The 16,350-nt window shown below is 37.4% G+C and overlaps 1 protein-coding gene across 11 annotated transcripts in view; it reads left to right on the plus strand.

Annotated features, from left to right (window-relative positions):
* NBEA (neurobeachin) overlaps window positions 1-16,350 on the plus strand; it is a 676,718-nt gene that overhangs the window by 593,948 nt on the left and 66,420 nt on the right. For all 11 annotated transcript variants that reach the window (XM_053214308.1, XM_053214315.1, XM_053214324.1 and 8 more), the window contains one exon: window positions 6,609-6,728. In XM_053214308.1, coding sequence (XP_053070283.1) covers window positions 6,609-6,728 — 120 coding nt within the window. The remainder of the gene's footprint in view (window positions 1-6,608; window positions 6,729-16,350) is intronic.

The raw sequence follows: 16,350 nt of genomic DNA on the forward strand, positions 1-16,350 counted from the left end.
GCTTGGTTTAAGTTAACAATCTTGTATCTCTAATAAAGCTAAATACTTCCTCAAGACATAAATGATAATTCATCCTTGAATTGATTTATTATTCCAGTGAAATGGAGTACAAATTTGAATCTGTACAAGAGTATAGCAGAAATTCTATGCACATTCATTCTACACATCCTCTTCTAGTATTACCTATAATAGTGCTGCACCATGGAAATAGAATGCAAGTCACTGATGTAATTTGAAATTTTTAGTAGCCACATTTAAGAGTAAAAAGAAATAGGTGAAATTAATTTTAACAAACATATTTGTTAACCCAGTATATTCAAAGTGTTATACTTTCAACACTTAACCAACATAAAAATTTTTAATGATATATTTTACTTTTGGGGGCTACTAAGTCTTTGAAATCCAGAATGTCTTTTATATTTAGAGCACATTCAGTTTGAACTAGCCATAGTTCAGGTACTCAGGAGTCACATGTTGCAAGTACCTACTGTATTGGACAGAACAGATCTATAGGACTCCTTTTATGGGGACTCATTTAGCTGACACATCTTATGTCACGCTGTTATAAATAGAGGTATCCTGGTCTAATAGCTTAGTAAGTGTTTAACCTAATGGCCCAGGGAATTGTGGTTTCCTCACTCCTATCCCATGGAGTTTAAGAAGTAGAAAATGCATTAAGATTCATGTCGCTAAGACTTTGTTCAAAAAAACAAAACACAGGTGAAAGTATTTGCCCTTTACCTTTCAAGTCTTTTGGACCCAAAGTCATTAAACTCATTATTTGTTTCAATCAGTTTATTGAGTACAACAATGATAATAACTGCTTTAAGATGCTAATCAACTACATATCTCATTACTTTAAATTTAAAATATTATTTTAGACAAACTAACAGTGAAGTCACTTGTCTGAATTACCAGACTCTGTAAAGCTTATTCCTTGATAGCAGCCATTGGGCAAATGATGAATTAACTATTATGGTGGAGTTTGGAGTTTCCCCAGATACTAACCAGCATAAAAGGCACACTTAACTTGGAATGTTTTTACTTTAAATCTTACCCTGAACATGTAGTGTATAACATATACACAAAAGTAATTAAGTCTTACTCTCTGACCTTTACATCCCTCAGTAACCTATTCACCTTCCAAATTCACTATATTCCACCTACATATTCAAATCTCATTTGTCTAATATTTAATCATAATCTTTAAGGAAGTTAAATAGGTTGTGCAAAAAAAGTTCACTTATAAATTAGTTGTTTGGAATTTGGGACTTTTAAAAATAAATTATGGTTTTTTTTGGAAAGCCTACCCAAGAGCCTGTTCACACCATACTATATCTTTAAAAGTGTACCTTTCTAGTGAAGAAATAGTGGAAACACTTTTGCAGGTATTGTAATTAAAACCAAAAGATAATGCTACTGAATATATTGTTATGTAAGTTTCAGGCATACACCTTTATGATTTGACATCTGTATTCCCTACATAGTCTAGTTACCATCCACCACCACACAGTTGACCCTCTTCACCCATTTCACCCACCACCCAAACCCTTTCCCCACTGGGAACCACTAGTCTGTTCTTTGTATCTACGAATTTGTTTTTGTTTTATTTCGTGTGTTCATTTGTTTTGCTTGTAGGTTCCATATGAGTGAAATCTTTGTCCTTCCTTATCTGATTTACTTTGCTTGGCGTGTAATACACTCAAGGTCTATCCATATTATTACAAAGGGCAAGATTTCATTCATTTTTAGAGCTGAGTAGTAGTCTACTGTGTAAATGTACCTCAACTTCCTTATGCACTCATCTGTCAATGGACACTTAAGTAGTTTCCATGTCTTCAGTATTGTAAATTATAATACTACGATGAACATATGAGTACATGTATCTTTGCAAATTGGTCTCTTTGTATTCTTTAGACAAATACCCAGAAATAGCATAGTTGGGTCATATTATAGTTCTATTAATAACTTTTTGAGGAAGCTCCATAAAGATTTGGAATTTTTAATCAAACACCTGATTTATAATAAGTATGTAGGTTAGTTACAAGAGTCTTTTTGAAGATTCTAAAAGATACATCTAGATTCATTTGAAAGCAATGTGAGAAAATAAACTTGTAAACAATGCACAATACAAATAACGGTTCCTCCATTTCCTAGAATGTAATGCTGAATTTCTCAAATGTAAAATGGGAACCATTATACCTACTCTGAAGGATAATCATGAGGACTGAATTAACTGAGATAATACAGTGCTGAGGACAGAAGGGTGCTCAGCTCTTATTTCCCTTCCCTTTGATCTTTATTATGCTTCGTGTCACTTCAAGATATACACCTCTTCTTTGGTATAGTTATGTACCAAACCCTGCCCATTACCCATGAATGGGATTTGCTTGAAATGAAAGGAAGGAAAAGAAGGCAGGTACAGGGGAGAGGGACTTAAGAAAAGACTTACGAGATTATGGAGCAAATATTATAGAAGACAGAAAATAAAGGGGTTGAGTGAAGAGAAGAGAAACAGGGGAACAGAGTTAGATTGCCCAGTATGGAATTGATCAATCTGTAATCATTGAAAAGCAAGAAGGGTTGTTAGTAGTATCTTTGCAGGGGATAAAAGTGATGATAAAATTCAGTGGGACAGGTATTACCCAGCTCAGGCCTAGCTAGTTTGGTTTTCTAGTACTAAAGCAGTGTTGGAAGATAGGAAGTGATCTTAGGGTAGATGTAGTTAGGAGAAGGAGGAATGCTATCAACCATTAGTATTGCAGGACCTAACAGGAAGTTTGTAAAGCCCAAGAAATGCCAGCATTTTAATTTCTGAAATTTCTACTTAATATTTATTCATTTGTACATCTTGCAAACAGAAAGCTTTTCTAGTATAATGATAAATCATCTACTGTGGTAATGTATATGTAGAAAATGGTCAAATCAGCATATTAGGTGAAAAAATATAAAAGTTTCTTAAGCTTCATATACCACTTAATCCTCTATGTTAGCCTAAATGGAAAAAGAAAAGCCTTCCACTGTGCCTTGAACATAATAAGGAAACACATGGGAAAAGGTAATCTCCACGGTAATCAGAGCTTGAAAGATCAATACTCACTTAGAAACAAATAGGTTATCAATTTCTATTCGTACTCGACCACTGTTGCAGCTGGAGGCCTTCAGGAATAATGACAATATTTGTCAGTAATGTACTATGTGACCCTAAAACAGTTGTTAATCAGATCTTTTTAAAAGCTACTTAAAACTGTGGAATGTGGCATTCAGTATTCTCCGCTTTTGGGTGCCACGAGTTTCATAGACTTCATGACCAGAAACAAAAGTAATTCTCTAATTTCATGTTTCTTTTTGCTATGCCCATCTGGGCTATTCTTGACATACCTTTGTTAAGGTTTGAAAACCAGGAAGGACTTTATCATTTATGTCAGGATAGAGATCAGCTTTTAGTGGCTGATGATGAAAAGTAAGGTTTTGCACATATGAATGGGTCTTCGCTCACTTCAGTGTAATAGGTTAAAAATTGTAGAGACGAGTCCCATCCCTGTAAATTAATCCCTGCCTATGACCCACAGAGAAAAACAAAAAAATAAAAGCACCTTACATTGGCATCCTAGAATAATGAAGAAGTGGATTCTGAAGTTACTTTTTTTATAATCTTTTTTTTTATATTTATTTCTGAGAGAGAGCAAGCAAGCAGAGGAAGGGTAGAGAGAGAGGGGGACAGAGGATCCCAAGCAGGCTCTGCACTGACAGCAGAGAGCCTGATGAGGGACTCGAACCCACAAACGGTGAGACCATGACCTAAGCCAAAGTTGGACGCTCAACCGACTAAGTCACTTGGGTGCCCCTATTTATATTTTGAGAGATACAGAGAAAGAGAGCAGGGGAAGGGCAGAGAGAGAGAGGGAGACCGAGAATCCCAAGCAGGCTCCACACTGTCAGCAGGAGCCCAAAGTGGGGCTCCATCCCATGAACCGAGAGATCATGACCTGAGCCGTGATCAACAGCCTGACGCTTGAACCATCCAGGTGCCCCTGAAGAAAGATTTATGAAACACAAACCATGAGCCAAGCACAATACTTGGTGCTAAGGATGCAGAGATGAATGAGACCTAAGGCACTAAGAGTCTGGTCAGGTTGTCTGGTGAACTGGTATGAGGCCCAGCAGTGAATACTCGACACGGTGCATAAAGCTGTTGTCATTTTTATAACTCTGTGTCAGGTGAGCCACTCCAAGCTTTCCCAATATTAGCTCATTGTATTTAATTCCCATAATTATCCCCAAGGTGTTGTCCTTCCCAATTAACACAGATGAAGGAACCGAAGCATAGTTATTTAACATTGCTACGTAAGGTTAAATAACTTGCCTAAAAGAAGGAAATGGTGTGTTCCACCAAGATTCAGATTTAGACCTGTCATTTTTCATTCCGTTTACCATTGCTACTTCTAGACTTGTTTTGATCCCTACTTTAATTAATGTAATTTAGTGATAAGCTACACCACATTAATTACCTAATGTTTAATAGTGAGTTAAAAATCTACAAAGCAAATTAATTAGTGAAGGTCATCTCAAAAAATTTTTCTTCCTAACTTAATTTCAGTGACATCAATTTGTCTTTCATGTCACTTAAAATCTTAAACAGCAATATGGACTTCCTGCATGCCTATCTGATTTACAGGTGAATCAGTAATACCTTCCTCTATTTATTGTTATATCGTTCTTCATCCAATATCTTTGATCATACTTTTCTATCATCCAATACTGAACATAAAATATTGCTGATATTTACAAACTTATAACACTGATGACATCTAGCCACACTAAATTTCAGGAGGAGGCTGAGGACAATGAGTGTTTGTAGCTGTTGCCTTACAGCTAACGGCAACAAGAGACGTTCAAAGGGGCAAAGTCATGCTTTGTAGACATACAAGAATTAAGAGGGATTATATGTTAAAGAAAAATAACCATTTAGGAAAATGTTGTGGAGGTTTCTTAGCATTATTGAACCTAGGGGTGATATGTCATTCCTCCTATACTTAAGAAAGAATCAAACCACAGAAAAAGAAATGTATATTTATCTGTGTTATACCTGTAGTTAAAACTAAGAAAGCCTTGGTAAGAATGAATGTCATTTAATCTTTTAAAATTCAGAAATGGGTGCCTGGGTGGCTCAGACGGTTAAGCGTCTGACTTTGGCTCAGGTCATGATCTCACGGTGCGTGGGTTCGGGCCCCACGTCAGGGTCTGTGCTGACAGCTCAGAGCCTGGGGCCTGCTTCGGATTCTGTGTCTCCCTCTCTCTCTGCCCCTCCCATGCTCATGCTCTGTCTCCCTCTGTCTCTCAAAAACAAATAAACATTAAGATAAAATAAAAAAAATAAATTTCAGAAACAAATTTAATGACATCAGAAATAATGGCTTTCTCCCAACACAAAAACTACACACAAAAAAACATTACAATTAAATGATTAGGACTGTGGATAGTTATCCCTAGGTTTTCTGCCATGGGAACATGTACTGGGTGGCAGACGCTGTTTTTGTGAGGTAATAATGACACAATACCAAAAGGACTCGAGTTTATCTAGTCTTATTTGCACTTAATTTTATTTCATTCATTTCTTTGCCAGGTTATACATTGAGCAACTTCTATGTACCAGGAATTGTTCTAAGTGTTGGAGATAAAACAGTGAACATGACAGATATGGAATCTGTTCATGTGGGGGAGGGGGTGATAGACAAGTTACAAATCACTTAAAAATAGTGTGACAAGTGTTCCAGTGATGTATTTAGAAAATATAGGTTGTATATTTTCATACAACCTATATTCATACAACCTGTATTTTCATACTGGAGATCTTGGCAAATCAAGGAAAGTCAGGAGAAAATGACATCTTGGCTGAGACATAAAGGATAGAAAGAACTTAGTCAAGTAAGGATGGTGAGGGAAAGGAATAAATTGGTACCAGGCAGAGGAAACATCACCTACAAGGGACAGGAAGTGAGAGCAATGTGGCACAACCTTAGAATGTGAAGAAAGGAAGAGGAAAGATAATTTTCCAGATCATTCAGGACCTTTTAAGACAAACTGAATAGTTTTAGACTTTCTCCTAAGCCAATGGAGGATTTTAAGCAGAACTTTGCATTTTAAAAAAGATCATCAGACCGTAATATTGTACCAGTACTTTAGTGGACTTTCATAGGTAATCTAAGGTGGCCATTCCCTACCCAATTCCACAGTGCAGTGAACAGTGCCGGAGTGGTTTTCTTATTATGTATGGCCTTAGTTATTAGAAAGAAATTCAGAGTTATAAACTAATAATAATGCAAAGTCATTCATCATTAAATCATAGAGCACTAGTATTCCATCATCTTATGGGTCAGAAGACTGAAGCCCAAGAAGCAAAATGGACTGACATTTTGTGACAAGTGCCTCAGCAGCCCAGTCAGGCCCAGACAGGTACCTCCTGACTCCTGGATGTAGGCATCTTTCCAGGTCCCTGCACTGTTCCGACCTCGTGAGGGTTTCAAAGACAGTCATATTTTATTTCGGGTGGAACAAGGGCAGTTGTGTTCAGAAGGGTCAAATTCCTGATTCTTCTTTTTGCTCAGGAACCTTTCACAACCTTCTTCCTCAATGCAAATGATGGAAAATTTGACCATCCAGATCGAACCTTCTCATCGGTTGCAAGGTCATGGAGAACCAGTCAGAGAGATACTTCTGATGTAAAGGTAGGCTCTTTTATTTGTTGATACTAATTTAATTTCAAAAGTGCTGAAATCTTGATTTTTTAATGTAATTGGCTATATAAGACATTTTATACTAGAGTTTTCTTCCATCGTACTTTAAAATCATGTGGCACATCTAACCTAAAAGGAAACGAGAGGAAATAATCATGAGCATCACAGAAAATGATTCAGAATTCATTTATGTTATTCAGTTAAGGTATTTTCGTTATTTCAAAAAATTCCTATCTAATTTAGATCGAATAATCTGGAGATGGAAAGAAAAGGCCATAAATTGCTTTTCCTGCTGTTAGCTCAATATTTGGCCCATTCCATAAAACACAGCAGGAATTGGATTTGACCTTAATGTGTCATATTGTTATAGCTTGCCCAGCTTTGGGTTTATGTAGCCTGGGGCAATTAATAAAGCATTAATGACAAGACCCATTTAAAATGTAGGCTTTTCTGTACAGCCTTAGCTTTTACTTGACTGTGCCTGGGGATACTATGCAACAATACACATTAGATTAAACCAACACACACACGATACTGAGGAACAGCCAGGGAGCAGAGTAATTTTACAGTTGGTACTACTTAACTATTGTTAAATACAAAGATTTGTTATTCATTTACGTAGGCTTTTGTTTAAGAAAAAAAAAGGTTGTATTCAAAACAATAAAATACATTTGTTCTCTCATCTTTTTCTCTGATAATGAGATATGATCAGGTTATTGCATAGGTATATGTGTTTCTTATCCTAAGCCCTCTTTCTTCAAGGCAGATTTTTCCCCATCACTGCCACTCATATTGTTAGATAAAAAAAAATATTATGGTATTATTACACTTAAGGTCTTAATCCAACAAAAGGCAGTGAACTAAAGTCAAAATTTTCATATTTTTGCTTATCTATTGCAAACATTTTTAACAAGGCAATTACAACCTTATGGAACTGTAAGAAAACTGGATGAGTACAACTTTGCTCAGTTCTTTTCAAAAGTGGAAAACAAACAAAATGGATCTAACAAGTGTGTAGCTAATCCATACATTTTGTTTATTGCTATCAAAGATAATTCGGAGCTGTATCCACATTGTATCAGATTTTTTTCACGTGAAAATGCCTGCTCACTCTTATTAGACATCATCACAAAAAAGAAAATTGGCTTTTCAGCCTAATCCAAAGATCTACCCCTACAAACCTACTCACAGATCAGTTAACCACTCTAATTTACATAGTTTTAGACTTATTTTCTATCCTGAGAACTTTATTGATGCTTCTTATCACCAAAAATATCTCACCAAGTTACAGGTCAGTCTCTGATGACCAATGTTCATACCAGGCTTTTCCCTCTTAAAACTGCTAGGATTTCTCCCGGCATATTCCTGTTGTAAAACTTTTGAGAAATGCATACATTTTGTTACCATTGTGTTGCTTTGGTTCCTGGGGGTCACATCACCAATGATAGTGGCCATCACTATCTGGGGAGGTTTTTCTCTTTTTTTATCCTCAAGCAGCTGTGCTGAATACAAACAGGACCTATTCCCCCAACCCTGGACTAAATTAGTTCATAACAAGCTCATTTCCCCAGGCTGACATTGCATGGATTTTCCCATCTTCCATTCCCTTTCATATTTTATGATAGGTGTACCCTGAATATCTTTCCATATAGATCCTTTCTTTTTAAAGGCTGCACATTGCACACATACACAATAATTTATTTTGACAATCTCCTGTTTATAGATAGCTTGTCTTTCTGATTGTTACTGTTAAACACAAGGCTGTAGTAAACAGCCTTGCAAAGTCATCTTGATGAGCTTTGGGTATATATGTAAAGGCTAATTTCTATTAATGGCTAAATGGCTATACACACTTTTAATTTTGAAAGATATTGCCAAAGCATTATTCACAGAGATGGTAATTCACTCCCTAGAGCAGTGTGTGAGGATGCCTCCTTCCCCACAGCCCCCCTCATCACTATTTTAATAAATGGTGTAATTTTTGCTAATCCGGTGAGTGAAAATAGAGTTGTCTTTGGGCTTGCATGTCATTAATTATGAGTGAAACTGAGGATTTTGCATATATTTATTGACCTGTAAACTTACTCCAGTCTTTTCCCATTTTTCAGTTGGGTCATATGTCTTTTTCTTATTGATTTGAAAAAGATCTTTGAAATTGCATCAAGTTGCATTACAAGTATGTTTTCTCAGTCTTTTTGTTGTGCTGTATTTCAAGTGTGTGTGTGTGTGTGTGTGTGTGTGTGTGTGTGTGTCCAAATGTATCAGTCTTTCCATTTATAGCTGTCAGAGTTTGAGGGTCCTCATCAAGGAAAAGTTAGAGAAGTTTTTTGGCAATACTGATAGTAACTTGAGGTTTTCTACATTCATGGTTAAATACACTGATCAAAGTGCACAGTATTTTTTTCCCTCTAAAATAATACTTCATTTAGCAGGGAAGAATATGTTACCAAGAGCAATAGTAGCTTTTCTAACTGGGTGTTAAAAACCTAAGGTTTTGATTTCTTATCCCCAAGCTGTTAAATAAAGCATTGGATATAAATTTAAGGAACTGCACTTCCATTTGTGAAGAAAAGTATGTCTGCTGTATTTACTTAGATAATCGTTTAAGAAAGAACTAGAATAGAGTAGATGGCTTTATTCTGTCTCTCTTTATTAAGATCATTCTCTTCCTGTGATAATGGATACAAGCTGGGCAGAGATGAAGTGTTGGTGAAGTGACCTTTCAGGAGCCAGTTCCCCTGAGTTAAGTCAGCCTAGTTCGTTTTTTATTTATTTATTTTATTTCCCTTTTCTATAGTAGTCTTGGTAACACTGACATTCAACTTACTGGAGTTCTTACACTAACATTCCTTAATGCCTTCAAAAGTTGTTATATTACTTTTGAATAGCTATGTAGATGTCAGAAAAGGTAGCTGTGACAAAATGTCATTAAGGTGACAAAGTGTAAATTAATACAGTTAATGGAGGTGCTCACCACTGACTCATTGACCCATTATGAGCTCTTGTGGAATTAACGGATGCCAGGGCATCAATCTTTTGAAAAAAAGGGAAAAAAGAGATGGCAGCTTTAAAACCTTGCAGTGAATTATATTAGAAAAGTGAAAACGTCTGGGTTGGATTTGATTTCTCTAGGAAGCCATATAATGGTATGCTCTCTCAGCAAAATATATTAAACTGAAATGTCAGATTTGATGCAATAGGTATACAATTATGATAGTGTTAATAGTGGTCTTCTATCACTCTAAGACATACTTTCAAGTCCAATTTCTCAGCAGCTTGAACTTGTCATAAGCTTGTAAATTAGAAATTGTGTCTGAGGATATTTTCTTATTATTGACAGAATGCATATAACACTATTAACTGTACCACGGGGCTTTAGTGTAGCTGTTAAAATAAACCAGAAATCACATTTACAGACACATAATGCCTGTTATAATATTCATCTTGCCATTTCTTGAGTAATATTTGGTGTCTTTCTGTACTGTTTTTCATTTAGGAAATCTTAAGCTACTTGGACCCTTTCCTTAAAGAGAAGCTGATTAACAGAAACCTATCAAGGGGATGAGAGTAAACAGAAGAGCCTTTATGTGAAGTAGGCAAGATAGTGCCTAAAGTACCTCTGAAGGAGCACACTTAGAAGTTACGATAGTAGAGTTCATTCTTTTCGAATGGTTCTCCATAGTTTTTAAACATGCTTCTTGGTTCGTTATTTGACACAGTCTTCAAAACATCCCTGTGAAATAGCTATCATGATTCTCGTTTTGTAAAGAAGGTTCAGAGATATTAAGTGGCCTGCCTAAGTTCACACAGTAGGGAAGGAGGAAGCCAGAAGTAGCGCTGAGGTCTATTCAGTTCTTTGCAGCGTGTATTCATTGGATAGCAGGCTGCCGTGATTTTCCTGCATATGATCATATAACCACATCCAACCGCTTTAACTAGTTTGGGATAATTGGACCATCAAGGTTTACTTTAATCACTTATTGCTGTGTAACAAAACACCCCGAACCTTAGTGCCTTAAAAAAAAAAAAACTTACAACCCTTTATTTCCCCAGAGTTCTGCAGTCAGAATAGGGTTCGTCATGTACAGCTTGTCTCTGGTTCACCTGGGGTCAACTGGGGTGGCTCGTCTGGGTCTGGAGGATTCAAGCTGACTTTACTCACTTATCTGTTGCTTTAGCAAGAATGGCTGGAACAGCTAGGGCCTGGCTGGTCCTCTTTCTTTACATAGTCTTTCTAAGAAAATCACACTTTTTTTCATGGGGATTGCTACCAAAAGGTTGAAAAAAATGGGAACTGCAAGGCTACTTCATGCCTAGGGCTTAAAACTCCAATAGTGTTGGGGCACCTGGGTGACTCAGTCAGTTAAGCGTCCAACTCTTGATTTCAGGTCAGGTCATGATCTCGTGGTTCCTGAGTTCAAGCCTCATATTGTGTTCTGTGCTGACAGCATGGAGCCTGCTTGGGATTCTCTCTACACTCCCCTCTCTCTGCCCCTCCCCCACTTGCACTGTCTCTCTCTCTCTCTCTCTCTCTCTCTCTCTCTCTCTTTCTCTCTCTCTCTCTCTTTTTCTCTCTCTTTCTCTTTCAAAATAAATAAATAAACTTAAAAATAAAAAAAGTCACTTAGTGTTACCCCTATAGCATTCTGTTGGTCAAAACAAGTCACAGGACGAGCCCAAATGAACTTTGCTTCCTGGTGAGATAAGTAGTGAAGTCACATTACAAGAAGACATGGTGGTTAGAAGGATTTTTTGTGACCATCTCTGCAAACAGTCTACTAAGGTCCTCTCTCCGATCACAGTTCACATTCCTCCTAAATGCAAAATATAATCAGCTTGTTAGCTACATCAGACTCAAAATCTCGTTATCTCATGGTCTATATTAGGTCCAGATACAGATAAGGTGGAGAAATTCCTAATTAGGATACCTGGAAACTAGAAATACAGCTTTTCTGTCCCATGTACACTCAGCATATGATGGTGAGTCAGAAACAGGTGAACTTCAACAGACTCTGTTCCAAAGGAGGGGCTGTGGGAGTTAGATAGCAGTGGCTGGTTCGTAGGGATTGCAGCCAGGCACGTGTGGTCAGTTTCCTAGACTGTGGGGATGGGTCCTCTGGGACCTTGGCTTTGCCCTCTGAATCAGTTTTCTTTTCCATAAGAGATAGCCCTTGTTTGCAGCTCAGTGGCTTTCTCTAAATGATTATAGAAAGTTGGGACCAGGTCACCTTCAGCCTCCTTTAAAATTCTGTGCACTTGGTGTATATCAAATTATAGTTCATTATTAGGAAAAAGCTTTCACTCAAAACTCATTTTGAGATAGGATCCTTTCTACTTCTGCACATGAGTTAAGATGCTATTTATAATGCCCTTAAGATTCTTAGAATCCCTCTGTGTAGCCGAATTAATTGGTCTACACTCCACCACCTTGAATTTTGCTGAGCTCGGGTATAAGGTGGGATACAGCCACGCCCTTTCCCCTCTGGCCATATTTGATTTGCAGCACTTTGTAATGGACCTTTGTTCTGAACCTGTTTCTTATTTTGAGGATCTTTTGGCATCAGAATACATTGTCCTAGGCCCTTATATCTCCCCAAAATATTGCTTTAAAACTGAGCTGTTTCTTCCTTAGCTCAGAATACCTTATCCATAGACCATTCAAAGAAGCCAGTGGCCACTTTCAGCATCCTGCCTGCAAATCTCCTAAACCAGAGCACAAGTTCATTAGATGCTTTTTCTCTTATTTTTGAAATTATTGCAAGAAACAGTCTTGTTAATTTTCCACCACCACGTAACACCGGTTCCTTTTCTCCTGCTTGCTGATTGATCTTCCAGACTCTACCCAGTCTCCTCGCGGCCTTCGCAGCCTCTGTCTCCTTCCTAGTCCTGATACCAGTGCCATGTTTGAGTTTTTATTACTTCACACTCCACTCCCAGGCATCAATTTCAGTTTCCATTATCTATTACTGTGGAACAAAGCACCCCAAAACTTCATTTTAAAACCACAGCAAGTATTTATTTGTTGACAGTTATGCATTTGGAGTTAAGGCCCAGCAAGGATTGCTCACCGCTGTGCTCCACGGCAACAGCTGGAGGGAAAGGGCCGGGCCACAGAACCCATCGTGGCTTCACGCACATATTCCGTCGCCCATCTGAGCTTGCTGGAATGCTCGGACTGTCCACACATGTCTGTCCCTTTCTACGATCACTCCAGCAAGGGGGCCACACTACTTTCTGTGATGGTCAGCTTCTAAGTGGATAAAAACAGAAGTTACAGGGCCTCTGAGGTCTTAGGGTTCTCTAGAAGCCCTACAGTGTCATTTTTTCACATTCTGTGTGTCGAAATGTGCCTGCCCATATTCCAAGGGAGAAAAAGTAGACTCCGCCACTTTATGGGATGAATGGGAAAGTGGAAATGCCAAAGAGGACACAGAGGACATGGAGAGGTCTTTGAAAAAGTTCTACAAGCAACTAATTTTAAGAAGTTAGAAGTTCTAGTTTGGTTTATACCGTTCAGTTCAATCTGATCGTGCATTTAGACAAAACGGAAATCTGAAGTGCAAATAACTTATGAAAATATGTCTGATTAGGCTAGTAGGTAAGATACAAGATTGTATGTTTGATAAAAACATTTTAGTCATCTGAATTGTCTACATAGGTATGCATTCAAACAAACACCCAAAGTGACAGCCTTGTTACTGGTTATAGTATGTGCTTTGGTACTGGGGCAAACTCAGCAGCAATATTTTTGATCTGCATGGAAAAAAAGTTGATAGAATAAATAGTCTCTATAATATATTTTGCATAAAGCTATTAAATGCATTTTTTTACACACTGTCCCCATTTAATCCTCACATCTACCCTGTGAGTTAATTACTATTATCATCACAATTTTGCATATTGAAGAAACTGATTTTTTTTCCAAAAGGTTAAGAAACTTACCCAAGCTAGCAGGAAGTCCAGATTTAGACTCAGATCTACTTGATCCTGATGCACATAAAGTAACACTTCCTTGCTAGAAGAAAAGATAATCCCCAAACTGCCTGCCCACCCCTTTTCCCCCTTATCTCCAACTAACTGGTCATCCTAAGTACCCCTGCATTAACCAACACAGCCTGAAAACCAGGCCTTCAATATTGTTCTTATCACTCTTTCATGCCTGAAATTCAGGAGATGATAAACATATGGCAATAATTGATTCATTTTTTTATCTCACACATTTGTATTGAGTATCTATTATGTACTAGGCACCATTCCTACCAACTGAGTGGTGTGAACCAGAGAGCAAACTGGACAATGATTCCTACCGTCATGGGAGTCCCAGTATAGTGGGACACAGGAGCTATATATATATATATATATACACATATATATACGTATATGTATATGTATATATGTATGTATATATATATATATACGTATATATATAAAGAAAATCAGCATCGCTATGCAGAAAATCAAAACAGAATGAAGTCCCTACAGAATGACTGGGTTGCTGCTTCAGAAGGCAAAATAGAGAATATATGAGCAGAGACCCTGGATTTAAAGTGTTTGATATTGATTTCTGGCTTTACCACCTATTTCCACTGTAATCATTAGCAAATTACTTACCTTCTCTTTGCCTCAGTTTTCATGTCTAAAAAGTGGGAAGATTGGGAATGCCTATCTCATGAAATTTTGCCAAGATTAAGAAAATATATGTAAAGCACTTAGAACAGTACCAAGATATAGTATGGTACAAATAAATTCTGCCTGCTGTTTTAAGATTGAACGACCAGAGGTAACATTTCAGCTGATTTCTTGTCTTGAAGCCAAGATACAATCATGGCCATCTTCTTGGATATAACAGCTGAGTCTCAGAGATGAAACTCTTCTTATTCTTTAGGTTTTTCTTTTTTAATAATCAAACCTTCTAAATTATATACACATGAATATAAATTATATAATATTGTCCTGCATTTATATGCTAACATTACATTTAAAAATGCTATTTGAAACAAGGTTTTTTTCAGTCTTTTAATTTTAAAAATTAAAAATTAAATGGAGACATAAACATTTACACTCACTCTGCTGCTTTAGCAACTTCTCCCTAGACTTCGTGAGTTCACTCTCTACCTTCCCCTTCGGGAAAAAAACAAACAAACAAACAAACAAAAATCCCCAAACCTCCCCAGCTCAGGACTTCAGGCTCAGTCACATATAGCTCTGGTCTTTTGAAGCTTTTAGGGGCCTCGCAATTAAGCTGAGCTCCAGGAATTTCTTTATATCTGCCTTAAAAATGTGTCTGTTTGTGGCTGTTCCCTCTATTCAAAATCTGAAAGCATTTCTTCCACTCTTCAAACCCTCAAATCGGGCTTCTAACAGCTTAGTCCAGCATCTCAGTGAACACCCTAATTAGTGATCACAGTCTGATGGTTCAGATGAGGACTGGAGTGGAGGACACGGCCTTCTTGAAGGGATGGTCTGGAAGGATCATCTGGAAGGCCCTAGTAATGCTACCTTTTCATATAACTGGCCTTGCCTTCCCTGAATGTTCCTGATGAAATACTTAACTCGTCCTCCTGACTTCCTGTGTAACCATCAGGGCAGAACTTTCTTGGCCCTGCTTCGCGGCTTCCCCTTGGTGGCAGCCAGCTTTTAGCCCCTTCTTATGCCAGAGAGTTTAAATTAAAATGAAGTAGGTCTTGTTTCTTCCACTTCTGTATTTGGGGTACAATTTTGTCAGCAACTTTACAATGAAATTTTTCTGTATTTTAAAGTGAACACTTCTATGCTGCTAAACCTCTTATACATAACTAAGCTAGGCAAGATCATGTTTTCTAAGCTGCAAACATTGCCCCTCAAAGGGTGCAAATGTTATTTTGGGGGTTCATCCTTCTTCTTTAATAAAGTCCTTCACTGGCTCCTTTCCAATCTTGAGGCATTCCTCCAACCATCTGCATATTCCCCAGAAGATTTCTAGTGATATTAAAATAACTTTACCTAATATCTTCATCAATAGCTTAATATTTCATGAGCACCTGCTACATATAAAGTGTAACACCAAGAGCTACGAGGGATCAACAAAATGTAAACCTTGTAATATCAGGCTTGAAAAGCTGCTTTGCCCAAACTGTTATTAATATAAAATCCTAGGGCTTTGTTGCCTTTGTGAATCTAGTTTAATGACATTCAGGAAAATAGTATTATAGTGGTAAATAGGTTAATAATAACCAGACAGTTTATGTGACCCTAAACCACAGGGGGGAAAAATGGAAATAATATATTTGGAAAACATTACGAAGCACCAAGACAGGTGAAGATAAATTAAGACTCTTTGGGCTGTTTAAATAAAAAATAAATTTATGTTGCTTTATCCATGTGGCTATATCTCTCTGTCCTCAAGGAAGCTTATATAGTCTAGTTCTGGAGATAAGACATGAACACAAATAACTGATGAAAGGCAGTAAGGGAAATCCCTGACTTATGTGAGTCTACTACATATAAATCACCCTGCAGAGAAAGCGACTGCGTGATCTTACATTCTTTTCCCCCGTTTGGAACGCTATTGCTCTTCCATGTCAGATAAAGAATGGGTAATGCCCAAACAGCCATATTCTTAACTTTTTCTACA

This window comes from Acinonyx jubatus, chromosome A1 (assembly GCF_027475565.1).
Source record: "Acinonyx jubatus isolate Ajub_Pintada_27869175 chromosome A1, VMU_Ajub_asm_v1.0, whole genome shotgun sequence".
NCBI lineage: Eukaryota > Metazoa > Chordata > Mammalia > Carnivora > Felidae > Acinonyx > Acinonyx jubatus.